Raw genomic sequence first — 27,183 nt, 5'->3', positions numbered from 1 at the left:
TTAGCAAGTTAATATTAGCTAGAGGAAATTTTTTTAATAGAATGCTGCCAAGTGCCCCTCTTGGTTTTGCCTTTAGTAATATGTAATAGATTTCGCCAATTTCTCTAACATAACACACCAATTTCTAAACAAGAAATAAAATAAAATTGATTTTTTTAAAACATATTGAAATTAAATGAAAAAACTAGATCATTTGAAAAAAAAGAACATAAAATTAATTTTTTTTAAACAGATTGAAATTAAATGAAATAACTAGATCATTTGAAAAAAAGAACAACACGACTATAATCCCTTCTTTTTTTAATTAATGAGGACTTGTTCTTCTCATACTTGTTTTAGATATTTATTATTTATTACTCCTTAATAAATTTAGATTAGATAAAATCATAACTTTTAATTATTATTTAGTTTTTGCTAAATATCGTTAATTGAATAATGCAAAAAATTACATGATTAAAAATTTCATACTGAAACGAAGCTAAAGAGACCCATTTTGATGATAATTTTTTTATCTTTTAATTTTATAAATTAGTATTAATATGCGTTTAAAGTTTTGTCAAATTATTTAATCTAATCAAATTATATCAGATAATTAAAATTCAAAATTCAAATCAGACCAGATTAAACCATATTAAAATCAAACCATATTTACTTTCTTCAGACGAAGAAAACATGTTGTGAATCGATTTAACAATAGAACAATTAAAAAGAAGCACAACTTTGAATTAGTTATCCAATGAACATTAACCCCAATTAATCATACAACTTCATCAAATTTCTCCTGTATTAAACTTTCCGTAATTTCGCTTAAGGCAATAAGCATCATCCACTTCCACTTTCCAGCAAAACCGCACCCCACCCCACTCTGGCCCCACCTTTCCCTCTTCCCAAAATGCAAGCCTACATCATCCTCTACGCATCCCCATATTCTTTCTTTGCCACCTTTTTTTTTCCTCTCTCAAACTCTCCATTTTCCTCACTTCTTTACTCAAAAAAAAAAAAAAACCAAAATGGAAACCCACCATGAAAATAAACCCGAAATAACCAGAGCAAAAAAAGAGCCGCCACCAACCGAACCGGGTCGTCGAATCCGACCCATAAACACCACCACAACCCGACCATCAACCCGAGCAAGACCACCACCACAACCACCACTAGCCCGAGTCCCACTCACGAAACTCCTCAAAGTAACCTCCGTAGCAGGCGGAATCCAATTCGGGTGGGCCCTACAACTCTCACTCCTAACACCTTACGTTCAAGAGCTCGGAATCCCCCACGCTTTCGCAAGCATCATTTGGTTGTGCGGTCCTATTTCGGGGTTTTTTGTTCAGCCGTTGGTTGGTCATCTTAGCGACCGCTCCACCAACCGGTTCGGACGTCGTCGCCCTTTTATATTTATCGGGGCGGTGTTGATCATTGTTGCCGTAACAATTGTGGGATTTTCCGCTGATATTGGGTATTTGATGGGTGACATAGTCGATGCTAAACAACGGAAACGGCCGATGGCGATCGTTGCGTTTGTTGTCGGGTTTTGGTTGCTTGATGTTGCTAATAATACTACTCAAGGTCCTTGTAGAGCTCTTCTTGCTGATCTTACTGGTAATATTTTTTCTAAATTTCATTGAATTTTTTCAAAATCATTTCTATTTAACAATTTTTTAAGTTAATTTTATTTTTATCTTTTACTGTTGAATTTCTGGTTCTTGTTTGATTTTTAATTTTAATGAAAAAGAAGAAAAAACTGGAAAGTATGAGTGAGACGAATGTTGGTTTATGCTGTTTTGAGTGGCAGCATTTCATAGGGGAGAGAGGTGGCGGGGAACGTTGCCTTTTTCCGCCTTTTGCCTAATTTTTTTTAAAAAATATTGTTTTTATTTTGTGAAAAATATTTTTGCAGATTTTTTTTCTTTCTTTTTTTTTTATTATCGAATATGTTTTTTTTTTTTTTTTTTTTTTTTTTTTTTTTTTTTTTAATATTCGAAAATCAGAAAGTATTGTTTTTTTTTGTTTGTTTTTGTTTTAATATTGGAGTTTTATAATAAATTTGGGCCATGCTTAATAATGCAATTATGCTATGGCTTAAAGCTTAATATTTTGTTAATTATCTTTTAATTTTAAGAGATACTACTAGAGTATTAAGATCACTATCAAAAGGATTTGATTAGCTCTAATAGTTGGAAAGACGGTTTTGCCCCTTCAATTTGGATTTGTTAGTCAAATTGATGGTGACATGTGAATTATGTTTAATTTAATAATACGTTAGAATGAAGATAATTCTAAATTGGGATTATCTAGGCTTATGTAGTTTATGTTGTATTTTAAATTGATAGACTGATAATGACAAATAATGTAACCCTTTACTAATTAGTTAATTAAATTAATGTGAGGGTGTCTCACGGGGAAAATATTTATTTGATAGTGTGTTTTAGGAGAGGAAACACAAGACTTGTTATTAGATTTTTATTTCAACATGATTAGGTAGGACCGTGGAAGCGAAAGTCGATATATGGAATCAGCTTTAGTCATTTTAGCTTATAGAAAAGAATCAGATCCTGTAGAAATTAAGTTGATACAAGTATTATATTTTAGATTTTTAATAGGTGACTAAAAAAAATATACAGTACAAGTAATTCGTATATGGAAAATGGGGGAAAGGGAGATGGAGGTTCGATGTGGAAAATGTGGCATTACTTAATCCAATGAAATCATTCTCTTTCACAAACCAAACAATAGATAATGCTGGACATAAACTTTTCCCTCAGCCAAACACATCCTTAGTATAATAATATTGCTTATTCATATATGATTGGTTGAACTGTTTGATGCTTAATTATGTTTTAGAAAGCTGGGATGTTCTCTTGGTAGAATTTGGTATAATGCTGTCGCTAACTTGCCACCTGCATTCTTGTTTCATGCAAAAGCATTAACACGCTTGAATTGAATTCTCTATCTTTTGTTTTAATATATTGTCCATTCTATCAATTATGGGTTTCAGTAATACATTAGGTGAAACAGGCTTTGTGGCAGGATCATCCCTCCTTTGCCACTGCCACTCTATGAACCACCGACCTCTATAACCCAGTTAATGTACTCATTAACTAGAACCTCTCCGAACTGATTTGTTGTCTTCAACATCCCTAACAACTTTACATTACTCTCATAAACCAAACTCATGGCATTGAAATGATAAGCCAGGTTGTTTTATAACAAGTTGGTTAAAGGAAACTTATATAAATGTATTATGTAAGTGGACTAAATGGCCCAAAAATTACTCCATGCTGGCAAACCTGCAAGGTGATAAAGCCTGCCAACCTTAAAGATTCAAGACGTGTTGGAACAACATTTAATCCAAAAACCCATTCATATTTTGTTTGAATCACAAGTGAAGTTAACAAGATATACGGATGACCTTACTCTGTAATTCCTGGAGAGATGATGTCTCCCTCACTTAACACAGCTACTATTTACATTCATACCCTTCCTTGAGTTGACCTTGGTTTGAAGTGCCCCGTTGATTATTTTCCAAATGAAGTACTTCTATTTTGGCAGGATATCAAAGGCCACAATCTGCCACAATCTGGCATTAGCAAAGAGTTTACTTTGTTTAAAGATAACCAGCCATATTATGGCTTTAAATGGATAAGATCCTGTTGTAGAATAAAACCATTTGTAGTCTTCTTCTTTTAGGCTATTAAAATCAAGTCTTATTAGTAATGTTAGTCCTCTTCTTTTAGGCTATTAGAATCACAAGTCCTATTAGTATATTAGTACTGAGGATCTAGTCTGTCACATTTCCTGGAAAGTGGAAACATACGCCTATGAGCAGAACCGGGTACACGGTTGGGTTTGCTGGAACTTATCCCCTGAGGCCAGAATCGATTAGAGCTGATTTCTAAAAACCAGAACCGGAACCGGAACTGCTCATAACTGGGTCCAGAATACACGGAACCTGTCCCAAAACCGTTGGAAACCGGTTCCAATAAATTAAGAAATTGATCAATCTTAAATAACAAAACAAATCATCCAAAACAAAAGCTTCAAACCCCAAAATGTATGAGAATTTCATACTGTCTACAGAATATGACCCAAGAGAGGCCTCACATAAAAATATAAAAAAATCGAAAAGAAATTAATATGTAGATTGTTGGTGAAGAGTCCAAGAATCCAACTTTGTAGACGGCAGCGGAATATGCGTGAAAATCAGATTTGAGATATTAAGAAACATATTCAATTTGAAGTGTATTGAGGGAAGAAAATCTATTGTAGTAGTTGGGAAGCATAGTAAATGGTAATTGCGAACTAGCCTTTTGTGGTGGCTATGTTTGCTAGCTGGTATCTAAGAGAGGGAAAGTGAGTGAGAGATCGTAACCATTTTAGGGTCGATTAATTGCAAAATTACAACTATACATGTACTAGCATGTGAGGAATGGGCTTGGACTTCATTTGTTAATGTAAGGAATTGGCTATTGGTTCCTTTTTGCTTAAGTGTAATTACTTTTTATGTATTGTATAAAAGTGGGCTTGATGGGTCTAGTTCACTTGCAAATAGTTCAACCAGGTACCCAGTGGTAACTGAATTCTAAAAACCGGAATTGGAACTGATGATGATCGGGTCCCAGTTTTGAGATTTGGAATTGGCACCACCAGGGCTTGTTCCGGTTCTAGATCCGGTGGGTTCTCACCGGTTCCAGGTATGGAATTGGGTACCCATTATTAATGCGAAAATTGGTACAGAGTATAAAATTTTGAGAACTGTTTTTTTAAGTTTAATGTTTTTGGTTTTTCTTCTGTTCACTAAATTTATATTGTGGCTGCCTTCTATATAGGATAATTAAGTGGCTGTAGGATTTGTAATTTGTTTATTGAAAGTTTTGATTGTTTACTTTTCTACTGATCTACTAGCTGTAGATGTCATCATAAATATGTGTAGACGCTAATATATATCTTGCATTATTGTTTCTTGTATTAGGAAAGGATCATAGAAGAAACAGAGTGGCAAATGCATACTACTCTTTGTTCATGGCTATTGGCAATGTCCTTGGGTTTGCTACAGGCTCATACACTAGTTGGTTCACTATTTTTCCATTCACACTAACTTATGCTTGCAGTGAAAGTTGTGCCAATCTCAAGTCAGCTTTCCTCATTGATATTATTTTTATTGTAATAACGACATATATAAGTATCACAGCTGCCCACGAAGTTCCATTGATAGTCAGGAGTGAAGGTACCAACGTGGCTGAAGGATCTCAGCCGTCTAGCCATGAACAAGAGGCCTTCTTTTGGGAGCTATTTGGAACTTTCAGATATCTTCCTGGATCAGTTTGGTTGATCCTTTCAGTTACCGCGCTGACTTGGGTTGGGTGGTTTCCCTTCCTTCTCTTTGACACTGACTGGATGGGTCGTGAGGTTTATGGTGGTGATCCAGATGAAGGTAAACTTTACCATCAAGGAGTTAGTACAGGTGCTCTTGGCCTAATGTTGCAGTCAGTCATTCTGGGTATAACTTCAGTATTGATGGAAAAGCTCTGCAGGAAGTTGGGTTCTGGAATTTTATGGGGTGTATCAAACATTGTTATGTCCTTGTGCTTTGTTGCGATGCTTGTTATAGCATTTGTAGTGAGCAAAGTAGATTCCATTGGTTCTTCGGGTCCCCCAAATGGTGCTGTTATTGCTGCAGTGATTGTTTTCACGATTCTGGGTATGCCATTGGCGGTAAGTTACTTTACATGTGTATATGTGAGTTAGTGTGTGCACATTATGTTCAGAAAAAAATCATTATGACAATTTGTGAGCTGAGTAAGCTGGTTTATTCCTAACTATTGTATGAAAAAAATTAGGGTTTAATAGGAAGATTTTGGGAACCAGGAGAAATTAAGGGGTCCTCTTTGGGAGAAAATAATGGCCAGCTTTGCAGATAATTACTTAATTTGTCCTACACAGTTTAAGAACTTGGATTTTTTTGTTGGTGAACATATGCTTCTGTGACAATTGTGTGGAATGGTGGCATCAAATTGTAACAATTAGGGGGTGTTTGGTTTGGGGTCTTCAAGAAATGTTTAGGAAACACTGCCTCTGCTTTCCTTTTTTTGTTGTTAGTTAAGCTATTATACTTTTCCCCTTGAATAATGATCACCCCCCTTCCCATAAACCATGTTTGACCGCTAATTTGATCGCCTCCATTATACCTCACTATTGCTTGAACCCACCTTCCCAATGTACCACCCTATTGCTTACAACCCCAACCATCTTGAATACCTCCAATAGCCTTGAAATATACGCTAATCATCCTTGAAAATCATCCCATCCCACCCACTGCAAAAATCACCCAACCAATTTAGATACAAATCCAATCACCTCGATTACCAATATTCCTCAAAATCAATCCAAACTAACTTATACACCACCTCACCCACCACAAAACTACAACCCCAACCACTGTAGACATCTACCTAGCCACCGGATCTAAGACAAGAAAACAGAGATAAATTTTTCTTCAAACAAAGTATTTAAGGAGTTCTGGTGGAAAAGAGAGAAGGGTGGCGCTAAGGAACTGGTAGTGTAGATTGGAATGGTGGTGGTTGTTTATGGAAGGGTAGTAGTGGAAGACTTGGTGATTGGTTACAGTTTCCCTTTCTTATTTTATAAGAAACACGTGAAGCTTAGAGATTTTCCACTCCATTGTCCTTGTATTGGCAATTTTTATTATACAACTTGATATACCTTTGCTCATGTGCAAAATTTTCACTCATTTCACTTAATTTTAAACTTGCTTTATGAGAAAGTTTGTAAGTAATGGGGAATGAAAGCAAAACCAGATTGTTCATCTGTGCAAATGAGAAAATTGATTTGCTCATGAGGGCAAATGGGCAAAATCGGTTTGCTCATGTCGGCAAATGAGCAAAAACGATTTGCTTGGGTGGGAAAATTAGCAAAATTGGATTTGCTCAAGTGGGTCATCTGGGCAAATGAGCAAATCATCTTGTGCAGAACTGGTGAAGATGTTGTATCTCTTTCCTCTTCGAAAGCAAAACACCCCCCTTAGGATGTGCTAAGTTAGAGGTTTCCCTAATCTGATAGAATTGGGAAAATATCAAAAGATATCAAAAGATTATATTCTAGGCACAAAATATAGCAACTAAATATTATCATATAATTTCCTAAAAATATAATATCCTCAATAGGATGTTATACAAAGATTGCAAAAGAACATATACGGCGGAAAGGATCAAAGAATAAGATAAAATAGGAAGAAAAGGTAGGTAAAAGGAGAATTGTTGGGGCTGGGCACTTTTCCGTGAATATTAGGACATATTTTTATTTGCAACGACCTGACCGTGACTATGCTGTTGAACTAGTTTAGATTGATCTAAGCCAGTAACTTGATGTTATGATTTCCTCTAGATTGCAGATCACTTATAGTATGATTGATTTGGCCCCAAAAGGATGTGCATTAATTTGATGCAATTTTTGCCTTTTGATTGCAGGTGACTTATAGTGTTCCATATGCTCTAATTTCCTCCAGGATTGAGTCTCTGGGGCTTGGCCAGGGTAAATATTGTAGGATATATTTTCTTCTATGTGTGTTCAATGACTTCATAGACTATAATTCCCTTTTGCAGGATTATCAATGGGTGTACTAAATCTTGCAATAGTGATCCCTCAGGTCAGTTTCTATGCCTTATTCTTTTAGTAGTTGTATTTATTTGACTTCTGACTTCTGAGGCTATAGAAATCTCATTGTTAATTGTAAAAAAAAAAAAAAAAAATCAACGTATATATGACATGATAATTTGAGCATAGTAAACACAATAAGCTTTTGATCAGCTCCCAAAGCTTATAACATTTAGTTGTATATGTTTCACTTGACTTCCTTTGTGAGCCTCTCTATCGAGCTGGATGACTTTTAAGTTTGAACTGTAGACATTATTAGTTTTTACTAGGTCCAAGCAAGCAAGGGTCAAGGCTTACTCCTAACTTTGATTCACTAATCTATAACCATCGTTGGACCTAGTGTTTGCATGGATAGTGCTACTGATCCAAGTCTTGGCATGCTATTGCAATGGGCTTAACTAGATTTGACCTAGCTCAGTTGGCTTTTTATAATGTTTCACTAGCATTCTTTGGAAGAGTGTGGTATTAATAAAACATACGTAACTGTCATAAATTATTGGCAAAATTGATAATTTAAGTTGATCTCTATACTCACCACCATTTTTAGATCACGCATTTTAATTTATGTCCATAACACTCTTGAACTTTTGCATGGAATTCCTTGAAAAAAAAATATGAAGTTATATGGCCTAATGTTTTGTTTAGATCCTTCATTTAAACTCCCTAGTCAACATGTAGTCAATATATAATGGAAGAGTAATGACGTAATTGTCAATAACTACCCTAATGTATCCAAGTCTTATGATGAAGGAATCTGATACGCGGTAGCACACCTATCAAAAATAGAAAAACCTTAACTCATCCTCCTAACTATGTAGTAGGGTAAGTAAGGTCGATCCTATGGAGAAGGTGAGCTGCTATGAATTATGAATAGAAAGTTAATACAAAATAGGATTGAAATTATAAAGAAAGAAAATCAAATAATAAAACCATCTATAATTATCACCACTTGCATAATTAATACAAGACAAGTTTTTATCCCAATAATAAAGTACATGTCTCTTTTTGCCATTGTAGTTGCAATTATTATGAAATGAATATAAAAGGAAAGTGTTGCGATTATTGTTAAAATATGCTTGTAGTAATCTAGAAAAATATAGAATTATGTTGTATGAAAATATTTTATAGAGAAATATCTTGAAACATAAGAAAATCTAGAAAAATCTAGGTAGAAAGTACTTAAGGAATATTTAGAGACATTATCCTAAAATAATATAGATTAGTGTTACACCAGTTAGATCTAGAGTAGAGATGTCAAAAACTGACTGGACTCGACTTGAATCGGTAATGATCTGAACCTGATTTGTACCCGAACAATGGGGTGAAACTAGTGATCTGTAACCCGACCTGTTGTTAACCGACAACCGATTTGATCCAATACTTTATGACCTAAACCTAAACCTGCACCCGATTTGATAGTAACTGTCAATCGATAACAATCTGAACCCGAATTAGTACTCGGTCCAATTAGAACCTAAAAACGATTATAACCCAACACAACCTGTTATTGTCCCGAGTCATGAAAGGTTTAATAAAATTTTACACACCTTTCGTTCGGCTGGTACAGTTCTATAAACCCTCAATCCTTAACAAAATATTGGTACAATTTATTCGGCTTATATACCTTTTGTTCTGTATTACTTCGCATACAGGCTTAATAAAATTTTGATGATGTTTGATCAAATTATAAAAGGCGTAATTATATAGGTTTAGCTTCACCACATCAATATTTATTCGAATTGAACTTGAATCAAAACCAAGAATGATGTAACTTTAAGATTGTCCGATCAATAAATAATTATCTAATCCAACCCTAACCCGAACTCGAATGTACAATCTATTAACCCGCCAACTCCACTCAACACAACCCGAACTTGAAATTAAACCCGATCTGAATTTGACTCGAATCGAACCCGACCTATACCCGAAAAGGTAAACGACCCGGAATAATCTAAACCGAAATTGACGTGACGTGAACGTGAACGTGAACGTGAACCCGAACCCGAACCCGAACCCGAACCGACATAACCTGATCCTAATTCAACCCGAAACTTGATTTGACCTGACCCGAACCCGACTTGAATACCCAAATTGACAGCTCTAATCTAGAGAGTTTTAAGTTAGGCTATAAATAGATGGCAATGTGTGATGTTAGAGCATGTAAGAAAAAGCATTACCAAATCAATAAAAGGTTAGACATTTTGTATATTTTGCACTCCTTCTCTTTGCAAACTACTACTCCAAATCACCATAAGCCCACCAACACTTCCATAATTTCTAACATTTGGTATCCGACCCACAAAATCCCAAAGCCTCCAAACATAAATTACAATGGTTAGTAACGACCAAACATTTCCAATTTTCAAGGGAGAAAACTATGATTTTTGGAAAATTAAAATGAAGACAATGCTAAGATCTCATGGATTGTGGAGTTTTGTCGATAATTTATATACGGAGTATGAAGGTGAAAGTAGCCTAACTCAAGAACAAAGAAAACAACTTGAGGAGGAAAGGAAGAAGGATGCCAAGGCATTATATTTCATACAAAATGCGGTGAATGACACAGATATTGAGGGCTGACACGGCAAAGGAGTCATGGGAGATCCTACACCAAGAGTTCCAAGGAGATATGATAAGCGTGTCGTGTATCTAACAAAAATAACCTAACAAGACCACTACTATGTAGATAGGTAACTAAGGATCGAATCCCAAGAGACTATAGTTTGACTAATTAGACAAACTTAAATAAATACTAAGCAAGTAACCAAAGTAATAGTGAGAATTAAATACTAAAAATACTTAAAACGATTAAATCTAAGTAATATGACAAATCAAATGCTAAAAATATCCAAGATCAAACATCACCACGAATACAATTAATGCAATAGTCGATCTACCCCTAATATATAATTCAATTGATTAATTAGGAAAAGTAATCCCTAAATAGTACCAATGGTCTCTCCCGAGTTATAAATGACTTCCCTAATCACAATCAAACCTACTTCCGTGGAATCATGTAAATTAAAGACTTTGAGCACATTACTTTAACTTCCTAATCATCCATTTAACTAATCCCGTGATGGACTTCAAACCCTTAATTGATTTATTCAAACTCGTCAAAACCCAACTCCCGTTGCAATTAAAACAATGGATTAATAACAATACTAATTATCCCTAATCTAGTATTGGCATGAGCATAATCAATTAAGCATATCAATTGCAATTATCATTAGAGAATTTAAAGAATTAAATCATGCATTAATTATATTTGGGTTCCGCTAGATCTTGGAATAAAGAAACTACTCACACATATTAATGAAAACAATAACAAGAATTAAAGGAAACATAATTAATAATAAAAGAAATTGAAGAGAATAAGAAAATATCAAATCTTGAATTACGAGAGATAAACGAAGAATCTTAATTGCATAATCTTGAATTACAATGAAAATAAAGTATAGAGAGAAAACTAGGGTTTAAAGATGATAGATAATGAAATTATAATGCTAAAGGGTATTTATAATAAAGCCAAAAGATAAGATAGAATAAAGAAAGAAATCGGATTAAAACCGACCAAATTCATCTAGGTATGGGCGTGTCACACAGGACATGCCCGTGCCTAAGTCAGAATCGATTTTTCTTTAACTTTCAGCAAGACATGGGCATGTCAAATTCTGACATGGGTGTGTCTCGCTGGTGAACTCCACTCGATGAGGCATGGGCATGCACGTATTCAACATGGCCATGCTTCCCTTAGCACGTAGCTGCTAGCTTGAGGCACTCGACTCGACGTGGGCGCGCCTCAAATAGACATGGGCGTGCCTCAAATAAAACTTTGAATTCTAACTTTAAACTGACACGCCCATGCCTATGTGTGACATGGGCATGTCTTGTTGGAGAATAGCTTTAAATGACTTCAACTTCAAACATTGGATTTCCAAGTGAATTGCAAGCTATAATCAAGATCCACAACTTCGTAAAAGCTTCATATAGCCTCGTTAAATACTGAAATACATCGAAAACAACGAATCTACCCATAAAAGCATCACATGATCACAACCAAACCAATTCAAGCCATAGTAAGCTATGAACAACTAATCTAGACTCGAAAACTAACTAAACAGACTCTAAAAAAATGTACAATACACGACTTATCAAGATAGCAGGTTCAGATTTAACACCCCAATAATTCTCACTTTAAACCTGTAAATATCTTTAATAAAATCCAAGAGAAATACTGACGTGCTATTGCCACGTGTTCATACGTTAAGACTAATTCAGAATTTAGCAGCAGAATAACTAACTTTGTTCAAAATAAATATCAGTCCCAATGAACAGTACCAAATTAAGTCTTACAAGTTGGAACCATCAAGGCTCTTATTGAAAACCCAATAAAAGTGGTAAATGAATCAAACTAGAGTTTAAATAAATTTAAACTTAAGAAATGAAAGAAAGTGTGAACGATAACCAACACTCCACTCAAACCCCATCACTTGATGCAAGTCCCACTATGCAATACCTATGGTTTAATCTGCTCCCCAATATTACAAGTGTAATAATTGGATCATCACAAGGTCATTGAAAGGCGGAGGCCATGACCAAGAAAAATACACACAAAAGCACGCGTTGCTGAGTACATACAAGTTACGAAATATGATAAAGAATTCCTAGCATGCAACTAATAATCGATCATCAGCACAATTTTAATTATTGACTCAAACACATGACTCAAGGCAATACTAAGACTTCACTAGTTAATAATAAATAAATAATTCATTTCATTTTATATATTGGATTAAGCAATAGACAAGGTTGTCTCCCCATGCTCCAATTTGGAACATCAATTAAAGAAAAACCTCATGCCTCCTTTCGGAAACATGAATAAACATCCAATGGCAATGGGCACGACTCCGTGGCCATAGCTAGTATGAGATCTCATGTAACTCTTTATAGTTTTAAAAAGTATTTGTGAACAAGAGACTAGTAGATCAGACGGCCTCTAGAAAGTACACGGCTAATGTCCCGTGAACCACTGATTGTCAATACTCTAAATGTGCACAAATCTTAAGTTTTACAGCTCATCCATCTTGCACTTTACGTGATTTACAAGTTTAAATTTGGTGATTACTCAAATGCAAAACAATTCAACCAATTAAACATTTATCATTCAAGCAACTCAAATTTCCAATTCAGTTCTTGATTTATTAGTGACAAACAAAATATTTATTATTGAATTCTTTAACTACTTCGGTGTATAAACACCTTAAGTGCATAAGGTACCTCAAATCCTCAACCTCGTCTTATAAGACTTTAATTCTCCCTTTACTTATTCTATTTCAATAATTATGAACGAGTAATAAAAAAATTCATTTCACATAGTCACGTACCTTTGCCTTTAAGCTCATTTTGCAAGTTAATGTATAAATAATACTTACAAGATAAATTAATACGCATTTTTCATACATGAAACAAAACCAACCATCACATTAATCACTACTCGCACTTACTACCATACAATTTAAACCAATCCACAAGTATCCTAACATGATTTTAAATTTTTCCAAGTCCTTAAACATGCTCTTAATGTCGAGGTTTTCGTATCTTTGTACGTACCTTGAGTAAACGAATTGGTATGCCACTTTACTAACTAGAAATCACCTCCTATAAGGTCATCTCCTAAACGAAACAATAAGATCTCAATTAATACCCAAGTAATCAAATTTACAGCAATACTAACTTACTTTAAAACCTTCGAGATTCAATTAAACAACACTTTAAAACATGCTCTTTAATTAAAATCAAAAGCTTATATATAGTTCTGTAAGTTTCCTTCATAAAAACTTTAAAATACATCCTTATACATGAAATTACAGCAAGTTTAAAGCTTTATAAAAATCTGAAAATTTACTTTATGCATAAAATCTTAGAATTGTAGAAATTTTTGAAACTATCTACATTATAAATTAAGTTAGTAGGCTTTAAACAAAAAAAAAATACACGAATTCAATGTAATTAGAGACTTCAAAACATGAAACAATAATCTGAAAATTAATTCTTGAGATTAGACTTTAAAGTTCAAAGGCTTTATAATCATAAAATACACACAGTCATTGTTTTATAAGATTAAGAACATTAAAATATGAAATTAATACAATTTGAACCTTAAATTGAAACTTTAATAAATCTGAAATTTTATATATAATCAAAATAATTATGCTTTAACATAATTTAGACATAGTATAATTAGATAACTTAATCAATAAGTTTTAAACCCTAAAACCATGAAACATCAAGGTGTAAACCCTTACTTCTTAATCAAACCAAATATGAAATTTTATTCAATAAACTAAACATAGTATAATTCACAAATTGTAGTCTTTTAGAGTGATTAAACAATAATAATACCAATTCAAAAAAAAAAACTTAATAAAGATTAAAACTTGAAATAATTTAACAAAAGAAAAGAAAGGAGGGAGAGAGAAGGTCGAACTGGTTGCTGTTGGGCGGTGGTGGTGCGGTGTGGTCGTCGTAGGCAGCAGAGCGGCGCCGGTGGTGGGCTGGACTCGGCGGCAGCAAGGTGCAATGATTTTTTTTTTTTCTTTTTAATCGTGAAAGCAATGAAGCAAAGGGGAAAAGGAAAATATTGGGGTTTCTCTTTATATGTAAGATCGAGATGTAGAAAAAGGGGAAAAAGTTTAAGTGGTTATAAATAATGAGAAGTGGGTTTTTGGGGTTTCCTAATCCAAATGTAATTAGAATAACTTGTTTAGGCCCAAACATATATCAAGGTTTAGAAATAAGGTGTAAATTTGGGCTTTGAGGTTATTTAGACTAGGCTCTTAATTTGTATGGGTAGAATGATTATTGTCAATAGCTAGTATTGACTAAATAACTTAAAATTAATTTATTATTTTCAAAATAATTATAAAAATATATAATTATCGTAAAATAATCATATAATTAATAATAAAATATAATTATAAAAATTACAAAATCATGGAGGATTATAATAATTTTGTAACACCCTTGATTTACTAATTGAAATAAATAAGAATTAAAAAAAAAACAATCTTTAAATAAAATTGCAGAAGCATACACTTAAATCGGACGTATTACTGCAACACTCAACAACTTATCAAGTGCTAAGGCTTACAAAATCCCAATAATTACAACTCAATAAATAGGTGAGCTATTTATACAACTTTCCAAACTCGTTATAGCATACTAATTGAAACACTTAAGTTCCTTTAGATACGATCACTTGATCAACTAGTTCAAACAGCTGACCATTAAGGACAAATTCCAAAATAGATTGTCGTAGGGCCACCATAAGAAAAAAAACATGGCCACAAACACAAGTAACACAACAAACAAAAACACACGTCGTAATCATCACATATACCTCGAATAATAATAGAAGCTTTACTCTATTAACTCATCTATCCCATAAGTGTGCCATGCTATTTGTTCTATGCCTAGCGTTGGACATGGGTAATTCAAATAACAAACCAACAAGTATAAAAACTTGAATACTCTCAATAACTAGAAAACACCTATAACCATGACCAATATGGGTCAAATCCCACCGTAGGGGACCATAGAAAAATAAATATAAAGATTGTACCTCATTCTTAATTCATGATTATCATCTCTTTACCAACATGTTAAGGACTAAGGTATATAATGCTAAGTCTTAAACCAAGAGCAAATAATAATTCTCAATCTTTTAATCTCATACTTCGATCAAATAACCATTCATAGGTTAATAAACAATATCTCAATAGTGGCACGTGTTCCCAAATAATGTAACAATTCGAACTCGATTCAATCATAGTATATCTCTAACTCTTATAGGGCTATATTTTTAATACCCAAAATTAATCAAATCTCAACCCAAAAATAATACTTCGGATTAGTAACCCTAACAGCTTGTTTGGATACACTAGCAAGAAGGGAAGAGAAGGGGAGGGGAGGGAAGAAGAAATTGAACCTTCCTTGTTTGGATAAAGGAGAAAAGGGAGGAAGGGGAGGAATATTCACCATTTTTTTTTTTTCCTTAATTTGTGGTTTGCTTGCATTCAACATTATACTAATTTTTCAGAAAAATATTGTAGTTATTTGTATTATAATATAAACCTGATTTAAAAAAAAAAAATATTGATAAACGTCATTAAAATCAAGCAAAACTCAAACAGATAATTTAAAATATCCTATGTTCTTCCAAAAAAAAAAAAAAAAATTCTTATGTAAATTAATCTAAAACATCAGATTGATTTTCAAACAAATTTTCCAAAACTGATTTTCAAACAAAAAAATTCAAAGAAATACATAAAAAAACGAAAAAAAAAACGAACTGAAAATCAATTAAACATTAGCAATGAAGAAGAGCAACAAATCCCTAGAAATTGGAGGATAAAATTCGTGAGAAGCAGAGTAGAATAACTTGGTGAATTAATTGGCCTTACCTTGAAAATTCAAGAGATTGAAAGAGATAAATTAAAAATGCCAAAACCCTAGAATTTGGGGGAAAATAATCGTGAGAACAATATGCTAGTATGGAGGAGGAGAGAGAAAATAATAGAGGAGAAAGATTATATAATAGGTTGAATGCAGTATTCCACTTGAATGTTAATCATATGTTTTCCTTCCAAATCTTTTCAAATTTGGAAGGATTCTATTCATTAACAATCAAACAAAACTTTTCCCTTCATTTCCTTTCCCTCCATTTCCCTCACTCCCTTTATTTGTTATCCAAACAATGGATTTAATCCCCGTACCTTTCCCTTCTCTTCCTTTCCCTCCATTTCTTGTTATCCAAACAAGCTGTAAACCTCAATGAAACAATACTCCCTACATCAACAACATTAGAAACCCTAAACTAGTAACACCATCTATCATCAACACGACAAAATAACACAAAAGAATGATAATACACAAGTTTCACATCATACTACGTACACATAATAAAATCTGATCATAATCATCAAAATAGAACAATCAACAACACTATAAAACTTAATCACAAATTTAACAAACAGCTCCAAAGATAAATTTCTCAATTAAATCAATTCCACGGTCTACAACGACAAAAGTGAATCACAAGGTCATAGCCGTAGTAATTGGTCAGCAGCATGATGGGTTGACATGGATTCTATTAAATCTAATTATTGATTTGCATGGTAAAGGAAATGGTGCAAAAGTACAATAAACTCACCAAAGGAAATTTTGGGGAAATTAGTTTAGCTACAAAAGATAAAAATGAGTGGAGGCAAAGCTTAACATAATTATGGTAGAGAAGTGTCTATAGTTCATAAAAAAGAGTTCTATCATATATAAAATAAGGTTTAAAACTTTTCAAACTATAAACTTAAAAAATATAATATTATATAGAATAGAAAAGTTATTTAATGATTAAAAATTATTATTTTTTTAAATAAAATATATTATATAAAATCGTAAAATATTCGGGTATTACATGAGAAGTATCAAACTTCAATCTTTAAAAAGAGATTTTGAAAATTTAAGAATGAAAGAAGATGAATTAATTTAGGTAAAATTGGCAGTAAAGATTCACCTCATCCTGCTAAAATAAGTTGTCGAAAATTTTCATTTATGTCATGTGTTGCACCTAAAACCATAGTTGGTGGTGTTTTGGCTACTACGCAAAGTTCAGGGTCCTCAGTGCACCTAAGCCGTACTTTAGAGTCAGAGTGTTGCGGCCCATTTTGCCATTAATTAAAGATTATCTTTAAAAAATTATAAAAATTGTTAATCAGATGAAATCATATGGAGAAGATATTTCGGGTGAAAAAATTGTGAAGAAAATTTTAGTATCTCTAACAGATAATTTTGATAATATGGTTACTATAATTGAGGAAATAAAAGATTTATCTAAAATAACAGTCAAACAACTTATGGGATCTTTGGAGTCCTATGAACAAAGAAAAAATTGTCATGTCGATGAAGTAGCAAGGGAGACTGCTCTTGCAGCAAAATTATCATTCAAGACCCAAAAAAAAAAAAAGAATCGAGTCCAAGGTGGTGTATTCGCTTCTAAGATAGTACAACTGAAGGAGGACTGATCTTTGATAAGGAAAGCGCGTTAATTCGTTATTGTCTTTTATATAGATAGGTATTAACACTTACCTACCATGCATACGACATCATCCGCTCCCTTTTTTTCCTCCAACGAATCCCAAATTAACTAGAAGGTCTTAAAATTAACGAAGTATTCAAACAAGGTATTCGCCGACTTATAGTTGAGGGGACTTCCAAAGGTATTCGACGACCTTTGGAAGATTTTTTTTAAATAGCATTTGTTGAGGAGTCGCTGCGGCCTTCTTAGCTTCCATGAATCATTTAACTAACATCTAAAACATCTTCATACAACGCATAATCCACTCCCATAGTTTTAAAAAAATTTGCAACTTTTTTTACCATCTTTTATAGTAGTTGCCAATCCTTACCATCCAAAGGTTCCAACTTATAAAGATTGAAAAGGGGTACTATTACTAATAGACATTGTTTCGTTTTTGTATTATAGGAGTAATATTATTACAATAGTTAAACAAAAGGAAAAGTGAACAAGAACAAAAACCTCTAAATGACCCATTAATTCGGCATGTCATGATAGAAAATCACTCATTTCAAAACGAAATTTTGACGCAAATGAGCTACACTATTGTATTTACCTATTTGTTTCCTAAGGTTAATACTCCCTCTGTATTTAAATACTCAATTTCTCCATGTGCGGAGTTTTAGGTGAAATTGGAGAAAGTAATAAAATATGGAGGTAGTGGAGTTGGTGAATGAATAAAAAATTGTAAAAAGAAAAAGTATTGGAGAGAATTGGAGGAGAGAGTATGAAATTAATAAAATATGATTTATGTTAGGTCCACTAGGTGAGAGAAATAAATTAAATATTGTAAAAGTATTCCAAATAAGGAAATGGAGCAAGTATTCAAAAACGGCCGAAAAAGGAAAGTGGAGCAAGTATGTAAAAACAGAGGGAGTACATCACTCACACAATGGGGAAAAGGTTAAAGTTGCATAAACTTATGTCCAAGAGAGATGTTCTTTTCTTTGAGTAAGAATCACAACATTTCCAATTTTTCCATCCTTTTCGCTCATTGTAAATATCAACAAATATACACCTAACGACTTTCTTATTAAATTTTATACATAGATGTGAAAACACAACCAAACACTCAATACACTCTAACCATGACTTACATTTGGTTTCAAAATGATATATCTTTGCATGACCTTTGGCAATCAATTATCATATATATGTTGTTCTTATACGTTCTGCCTAAAAACATAATCCTCTTGTAACATTATACATTTTGCTTTTGTTTTGCATATGCATAAGGACTTCTCCACATTTTCTATTTGTTGCAACCGACCTTGTGCTCACCATCAAGGTTTTGATGGATTGGATATTTTTTTAATTGTTGAGAAGAGTTTTACCCTCTTCATTATCTCCGCTTGTGTATTTATCTAAAGCTTTTTTGCTAGGAAAAATAGTGCTTATTCCATCCACTAATAGTCGTCATGAGAGGACAAAACTTTGGTCATATCCCATGTGTATATTCGGATATTCCTAGGTCCACGTATTGGTTATAGGAATATATTTTTCTAAGTTTGTTATTTGTGTTCGGAAGATAGCTTATTGGGGCAAAATTAGCTTATTTGGCTAACATTAGTTTATTGACAACTAAATAAGCTAATTTGGAGTGTTTGGTGGAAAGCTGAGACAAAGAGTTTATTCCACTAAATAAGCTCCTTTTAAAAGCTTTTTTATTAGCTTATTCAATATCGTAAGGTGAAATTACACTTATACCTCAATTTAATCTAAAACCATATCTCAACTAGGGCCGGCAAACACATGGGGTTCGTGTTCAGGTCATTTCGGTTCCCAACTTGAACCGAACCTAATTTTTTCGGGTTTGGGTCAACCTGAATTAACTTGAAATTTTTTTTTTTTTCTACTGTAGATTTTGCATTGTTAATTCGTATTAGAATATTTAATATGGTAAATATATAGATGTACAAGTGAGAAATTTAAGGGAATAATAGGATGAGAGCATTATAAGGAGGATAATAGGGATGTTTACCTTTGTCTAGTTATTGCTAATTACATGAAATAATATTTGTGATTGTTAGAGAAACAGTGTGAACCATTGTATAGTTAGCTTTGTATTCATTATAAATCTGTAGAATCATAATGCAGAAATATAATTCAATCATTTTATTTCACGTCAAAAGTTTATTAGCATTAAGAAAATTTATTTTCTTATATTTATTATTTATTTCATAGTGGTTATTTGTCTATCCCAAAATATTATTTATCTTTGTGAGGTATCGGTTTCATATTATCTAGTAGAAGCCACATTTTCGCTGCAAGAGCTCTAACAATTGGTATTAGAGCTGATGTCAAAATCTTAAGTGGTAAAATTTTTGATTTTGGAATTAATTATAATGACATCTACTAGTGAAACGGTTAAAGTTGGGAAACATGAAATCGAATAAATCAATGGTAAAAACGATATTTTCCTATTGGAGGATGCAAATGAAAAATTTGCTTGTATCACAAAAGTTGCATAAGGCATTGGCGGGAAAAGAACAAAAACCCGGGGACATGAAGGATGAGGATTGGGAAGAGTTTGATCTTGATGCACGAGTGGTTATAATCTTATGCCTTAAGAGGGACGTTGCATTCTTGGTAAATGAAGAAGCAACGGCCCGCTGGCGTGTAAAGACAAAGTTAGAGATTAATTTCATGACGGAAACTCTAACAAATAGGATCCACTTAAAACCCAAATTGTATACATGCAAGATGGAAGAAGATACCTCAATCCGGGAGTATATCAATAAGGTTGATAGGATAATATCAGAAGGATATTGATGTGAAGGTGGATGAGGAAGACCACTCATGTTATTGCTTTCATTAGAAAAATCCTATGAAAATCTGGTTCAAACATTGATGCTTGTGGGTGATACTCTAACCGTGGATGAGACTAGAACATCTCTTTTAGCGGATGACCTTCGAAAGGTTGCTAATGGAAGAGAACATAACGAACAAGCTCAGGGATTGTTTGCAGAGGAAGGACTAATGAAAAGGGCGAGGCAAGGGAGGAAAGTTTAGATCAAAATCTAGACCTCTTGCGGAAAGGTCGTGTTTCAAATGCGGTGAGTCTGGTCATTTTAAAGCTAATTGCCCAAATAAGAGGGTAATATTCAAGAAGAACAACAACGACAACTCAAAGGAAAACAACATGAAACCATCCTCTGTGCATGTGTGCATGTGTATTTGGAGTGTAGAAGATTCTAAATTTGTAATTAGCAGGGATGTGACCTTTAATGAAAAATCTATGGTAGCCTTATCAAAAGCTATGATGCCTAATGATGGTGATGTGTTATAGACTCACCACTCAAGAATACAAATCAAACAGTAACACACAAAAACAGAGGAAAGCTTGAGGACCTTTTGATTGAAAATAACGGCTACAAAAGTTGCTAAGGGCTAAGCTAAAAGATTGAGTCTTGGAGAATACTACAACTACTACTCTATAGCTACTCTACGACTACTACTCTATTGCTACTCTACAACTATTGCTACTACTTACTCCAAAATCCACATGCCTTCCCCTTTCCCCCTCTTTCTCTATTTATAATCAAAACTAAGGACTTAACCTAAAGATTCTAGATTATCCAAAGTGCCCCTCCTTAAATCAGTTTATTACATGATGTTGGAATGACTACAAATACTCTACGTGGTGGAGATAGAATCTAGAAACCAACAAAAGCAGGAAAATGCACATGTATTACAATAGCAGCAGCAAGATTCTTTAGCATCCACTAAGCCAATGAGAAATTATAAATTAGTTGAGAAGTTTGGTCAGACAAACGTGAGGCAATACGATATGCAATCTCGGTGGAGGATAATGAGCCGGTCACCTTCAAACAAGCTGCCAAAGACAAGGATAGCGAGAGTTGGTTGGTTGCGATGGAAGAAGTGACGCAATCTTCATAAAAACAAGGCATGGGAGGTAGTCCCATTGCTCGTGGGAAAGACTACTATAGGTTGTAAGTGGGTGTATAAAAGAAAGAGGATCCTTCAAAGTTAGATAAAATAAGGTTTAAGGCTAGTACAAACGCGACTCAAGTCGCTTGTGGTTGCGAACCAGACCATGAAATTGATGTCCCGACTGCTTTTGCGATTTTAGGGTTAAGGTTGTTTGACGGCTCAAAGCTCGATGTTGAAACTTCAAAAATGGTGGAACCCTTTTTACTTATTCTTTATGGTTTTAAAAAGATATCATATATGTTTAACCCAGGCAAGGTAGTATTTTTTATTTTTTTTCAAAATAAAGAGAATATACTTCTTTTTTTTTAATAGAAGAGTATATACTTCTTCGTATTTCACACACACACACACACACACACACATATATATATATACCGAAATCACCAAAGGGCAACGTTCCGTGTATTCGTTTTCGTACCATGTTTCGAATCGTACCCCGTACCTTGTAACATTGACTTTGTGTCCAAAGCTTTCACACACACAACATGCTCCCTTAGGCTTTTGGATTTTTTTGTTATGAGTGAAATTTCCTTTGGACTTGTTGTTTCCCTTTTTAGAATTTTTTCCTTTTTTAGACACATTCAAAGAAAATTCAATAAGATTTAAACTTATTATTAAGGTGTTTAGCCTCTCGATTCTTATATGGCTAATGAGTTTATGAGGTGTCATATCCTTCTTGTGCTTCAAAGGGTTGCGGTAGACAATCCAAGATAAGAGGAAATTTCTCCAAGAGATCATTAGCTTGAAAGGTCTCACACATATTCATGCCTTCACCAAGAATTTCGGTCACCAAGTTTTCATAGTCATGAACTTGTCCCATGATTGGCTTATCATCATCCATCTTAAAATCGATCCATTTACCCACCACGTACTTCTTCTTACTCGCATCATCTGAACCATGTTTCTTCTCTAAAGAATCCCAAATGGCCTTGACTTGAAGTTGACAAACAAGTTAAAAAAGGTGGTGTTCATATGGTTGAGAAGATGACCACGAACTAGCTTGTTGTCCTTTTCCTTATTCTTCAAAGCTTCTATCATGGTTGTCGCAATGGCGGTAACGGTTTTTTCTTTTGCTTTCTTGAGTAACTCAATGATGTCTTCATATAGCACATAATTTATTTTAATTTGCTTAAAGAAAATTAGTAGCTTTTGTGACCACCTCTTATAGTTTTTACCATTAAGAGGCTCCAACTTAGAGAGGTCGGGAAGGGTCTTGTTATAGACATTGTTTCGTTTTCAAATTGTTGTAATGTTGGGGTGTCTAGCGCAAATAGTCAACCGAAGATGAACCAGAGAAAAGAAATAAACCTAGAAGATATTCGGTGTGGTGTGATAATAATTACCGACTTGAAAACAAAATCCGGCGCAATCGGGGTGCACAATTATATTCGCCGATACGTTCCCTAAGGTTACACACACTACTCCATACAGAGACACTTTTGGGTGGAAGGTTAGGGACTAGTAAACTTATGCCCAAAGAGAAGAAAGTGTTTAGCTTAATGTATTTGATGATTGTTATAATATGATTTTTACAACCTTGAAATATTCAATGGAGGAGGGATAATCAAGAGTTGAGAAATCCAAAAGACAAGGCCTTGATAAGAGATTAAGTTGAGTTAAAAACCTCTTAAAACATCCCATTATTTGGGAGTTAAGGGGAGGTTACAAAAAAGAAGCGGAAGAGAAAGAGACAGAGCTCCAACTGGGCGATGGAACATCGTTGAAAACATTTACACTTACGTCAGGTTATCAACATATAAGCAAGATAAGCGATATTAGAGCTCATGTTGTAAAAAAATAAAATAGTGTAACTTAGAGTAACACTAATACGAGGCACTAGAAGCCTATTTTAGGCCATAAAGAGATTTCTTCGGTAAACACACATGATCAAGGCAAATTTTGTCGCAGAAACCCATGGATTGATGCATATAAATTCTTTCATTAGGATAGCCATTTAAGAAAGCATTCTTGACATCGATAGATAGGCTAAGATTTAGAAAGAGCAATGCTAAGAACAGTGCGAATAGTAGCCGGACTAAGTGTCTTGTCATAATCAATACCTTGTTGTTGAGTTTTTCCATCACCTACAAGACGGGCTTAATGCCATTCAAAAGAACAATCAAAATTTCGTTTATGATGAAAAATCCACGCAGACCCAATGACAACAACGTCCGGAGGACTAGGTACCAAATCTCATGTATTATTATCAATAAGAGCATTAAATTCATCTAACATAGCACTTTTCCAATCTGGGTTACGAATAGTACTAATAGGATCCTTGGGTATAGGAGATATGTTAGGGAAAGTCATGGTGTTTAAATTGTGAAAGTATTTTTAGTTAGGCTTGTATATGCTATTTTTAGCTCGAGTAATCATATGGTTGAAGGGCTCGGGTGTTTGCGGATCTTATGGTGGAAGGGGGAAAGGGTGGGCAATACTCCCAGTTCGCAAGATAGGGGAAGGGCTATGTGCCTACGTGAATCTGGGTGGTGTGACAGCATCGGTGTTATGGGATTGAGAGGGAGATAGTGGGCCAAAATGATTGGGAGGCCCACTGAATTTTTCCCGGTAGAGGCAGACGATTCAAAAGGGGAGACATGATTAGTGGGCTGTTGATGAAATTGTGTTTGAGTGCCTTTGAATTGTTTAAAATGATTAATATTGGATTTTCATCCAAATATTAGTCATTAATTTGAGGTCTGTGAAGTTTTTAGAAAAAGGGAACTTATTTTCAATAAATTTCACATAGCGGCAAATAATGATTTTACTATTTGACATATAGTATTTCTTAGAACCACGATTGTTAGGGTTTGTGAGTGCATAGCGAAAGCAAATTAAAGATGTGGAGATTGATAAATAATTAGAAGTAAGATAAAAGGGCAAGATAAAGAGTAAAGAAAGATGGACACACAATATTTAACGTGGAAAAAATCAAAGAAAAAAAACCCACGAACGAGGAGCACCCAAATTAATCCACATACTAAAATAGGAGAGTACAATAACCCTTGAAAGGGTAAGTAGTACAAGAAACGCTCAGTATAGAAGCTCTCAAAGGAGTAGTACAAAATTAAAATAGTGGATTAGGGAGATTGTTTGTAGGTAGAAACTCCGATCATGATATATATCTTAGAGAGCAGCATTTGTTGGTAAATTCTGTATAAGCATAGAGGGAAACTCATAAAGTGTATAGTATCGAAGTTTAGGAGGATATTTAGGCGGATACATTGCTCCCAAGTGATGTCCAACACCTTATATTTATAGGTGATGTATGGAGGTGGAAGAAGTGTGGAATTTTCTACACACAAGCTCTTTAAATTCTCCACACAAGTCTAGAGCCTTGCTGTGCATTCACTACTTCTAGATTCTTCCACCATTCTACATCAATTTCTCAATATTTATCTTCAGAAACCTTGAGATATAATAAATTGGGCTATGGAATTTGGGCCACACCAATCCAACAACGATGGTTAAAAGAGGAACCAAAATAGACACCAGGAGTAGACCTTTTTTGCAATTTGTGGATAGAAGTGGAGGGAAAGAGAGGAAAACATAGATAATCAAAGATGTGTAAATATGATAATATAGGGTCATGCTGATATAAGAATTTGAGTGGGAGATTTAAATCCTAGTACTTTGGTTAAAATAATATTTAGAAGATATGTGGCTATTTCTAGAGCGTGATGCCAAAATGAGTGTGGCATGGAGGCGTGATATTTTCTGATTAGGGTAACAATTGAAGGAAAAGAAATGTTTTCTTCAAAATTTAATTTTCTGAAATTGATTTTCCTTTACTATACTTATGTTCCTGAAAATGTTTGCATATCATATCAAATAAGTAGTATGATCATAGAACTTGTAGCCCTTACACCTTTCAAGGCATCCATAAAGAGATTGTTGTTTTTTTTTATCCAAGGAAGTAGTAGTAGCGGAGGTTTGTCTCACAAACCTCTACTATCTAACAATTATTAAAAAAATAGTGAAGGTACAAGGAAGAGAGGGTTAGGAAGAGTGAAAAAAGTTGGTGTGAGACCCACCTTTTTTTTTCTTCAGACATGCATTCACATGCAAAAGGGACAAAAAAGAGTGGGGATCACTACCATTGAGAGTGTATATTGTACATTTGTACCATTGAATCTTAAAGTGGAATTTTTGTAAGTACCACTGAGAGTGTATTTTGTATCACTGAAACTGTAGTGGTATTATTATTGACGTCTCTAAAATTGTAGTGAAATGACCTTTTAATCCTATGAGTCATACCAAAAGCGGCTCACGGCGAGCCGTTTGAAACGCCTCCTTTTTTTCCCTTGGGCTTTGCTTAAGTTGAACAACTTCCAATGTGTAATTTCCTTACAATGTGTGCTCCATATTCATACAGGATTTTAAAAGTATCCTTGTTTACTCTATTGTCAATAGAGGTTGTAGTTTTGATTGTGCCTTCCAGGGTCATTGCCTCATTGGTTAATGTAGTAAAAAAAATAAAAAAACATACTTTGTATATGAAATGCTGTGTTAATGCATTTTTTTGGACCATTTATTCATTTATTTTATTTATTTATTTATTTTTATCTTTTTTAACTCTTTGATATATTAGAGATTCTTATTGCTGCTGCTGACATTTTAGATTTTGTTTACTCCATTGGCTAATTACAACAGGAGATATTGCTCTATTACTTCGTATAAAAAAAAAAAAAAAATCATGTAGCTCTTGTAAAAAATTCATGAGAATTTTGTTTTTTTCTTGAGAATCCATGATAAACAAAGAATGCACAAACTGTCTTAATAAATGCTCTGGTGAATATGCAGGTGATTGTATCCTTGGGAAGTGGGCCATGGGATCAACTGTTCGGTGGGGGAAACTCACCATCCATAGCTGTAGCAGGAGTTGCTGCCTTTGCAAGTGGACTCATGGCAATTTTGATTCTGCCTCGAACTAGAACCGAGAAAACCAGAGTTCGAGTGATGCATGTATGAGGTATTTCTGTGGTTTGATTTTGTATAGCTATTCATGCATAAAGCATAGATGGCAACCTGTGAGTCATGAGATTTGTACATAGTGATACCTCCATTTATTTAATAAAATGAGTTTGTTCCACTCAAAACTGGTTCATCTCTTACCAGTTACCACTACAAATTCTGGTTGGGTTTACATTATTTAATGTGTTTTGTGTCTATAAAGAATAAAAAACAATTATTTCTCATATCCAAGTATGAATAAATACAGATATACAGAAATTTTGTTTTTCATACAGAAATTTACTGAAGATTGCATATTATACTTTCACCTTGAGGACACAAAAGTTCAAATTGGAATTATTAAAGTGTTTTAGCTAATAACTCAAAGAATTCATCATAAAGTTATGAAAACTATATAAGACTCATGTTTACAGTACAGTTGTTGGTTGGATGAATATGATACACGAACT

At 33.9% G+C, this 27,183-nt stretch overlaps 1 protein-coding gene across 1 annotated transcript; it reads left to right on the top strand.

Moving 5' to 3' along the window:
• The first annotated feature begins 964 nt into the window (after positions 1-964).
• Positions 965-26,917, top strand: LOC145590866 (sucrose transport protein SUC4-like). The gene is made up of 5 exons (XM_081647257.1): positions 965-1,599; positions 4,970-5,712; positions 7,485-7,548; positions 7,620-7,663; positions 26,564-26,917. The coding sequence occupies exons 1-5, from the start codon at positions 1,011-1,013 to the stop codon at positions 26,729-26,731; spliced, it is 1,608 nt and encodes a 535-aa protein (XP_081503383.1). The 5' UTR covers positions 965-1,010; the 3' UTR covers positions 26,732-26,917.
• The last annotated feature ends 266 nt before the right edge of the window (positions 26,918-27,183 follow it).

Source organism: Chenopodium album, chromosome 18 (assembly GCF_948465745.1).
Source record: "Chenopodium album chromosome 18, dcCheAlbu1.1, whole genome shotgun sequence".
In the NCBI taxonomy this organism is placed as follows: Eukaryota; Viridiplantae; Streptophyta; class Magnoliopsida; order Caryophyllales; family Amaranthaceae; genus Chenopodium; species Chenopodium album.
Note: the sequence above shows the minus strand (reverse complement) of the source record. Positions and strands in the feature narration are given on the sequence as shown.

Excerpts from the sequence above, each read along its gene's own strand:
- LOC145590866 (XM_081647257.1), top strand. The coding sequence starts at position 1,011 with ATGGAAACCCACCATGAAAATAAACCCGAAATAACCAGAGCAAAAAAA. Across the intron at positions 5,713-7,484 it reads TTCTGGGTATGCCATTGGCG|GTGACTTATAGTGTTCCATA; the intron begins GTAAGTTACTTT and ends TTTTGATTGCAG. Across the intron at positions 7,664-26,563 it reads TTGCAATAGTGATCCCTCAG|GTGATTGTATCCTTGGGAAG; the intron begins GTCAGTTTCTAT and ends GTGAATATGCAG.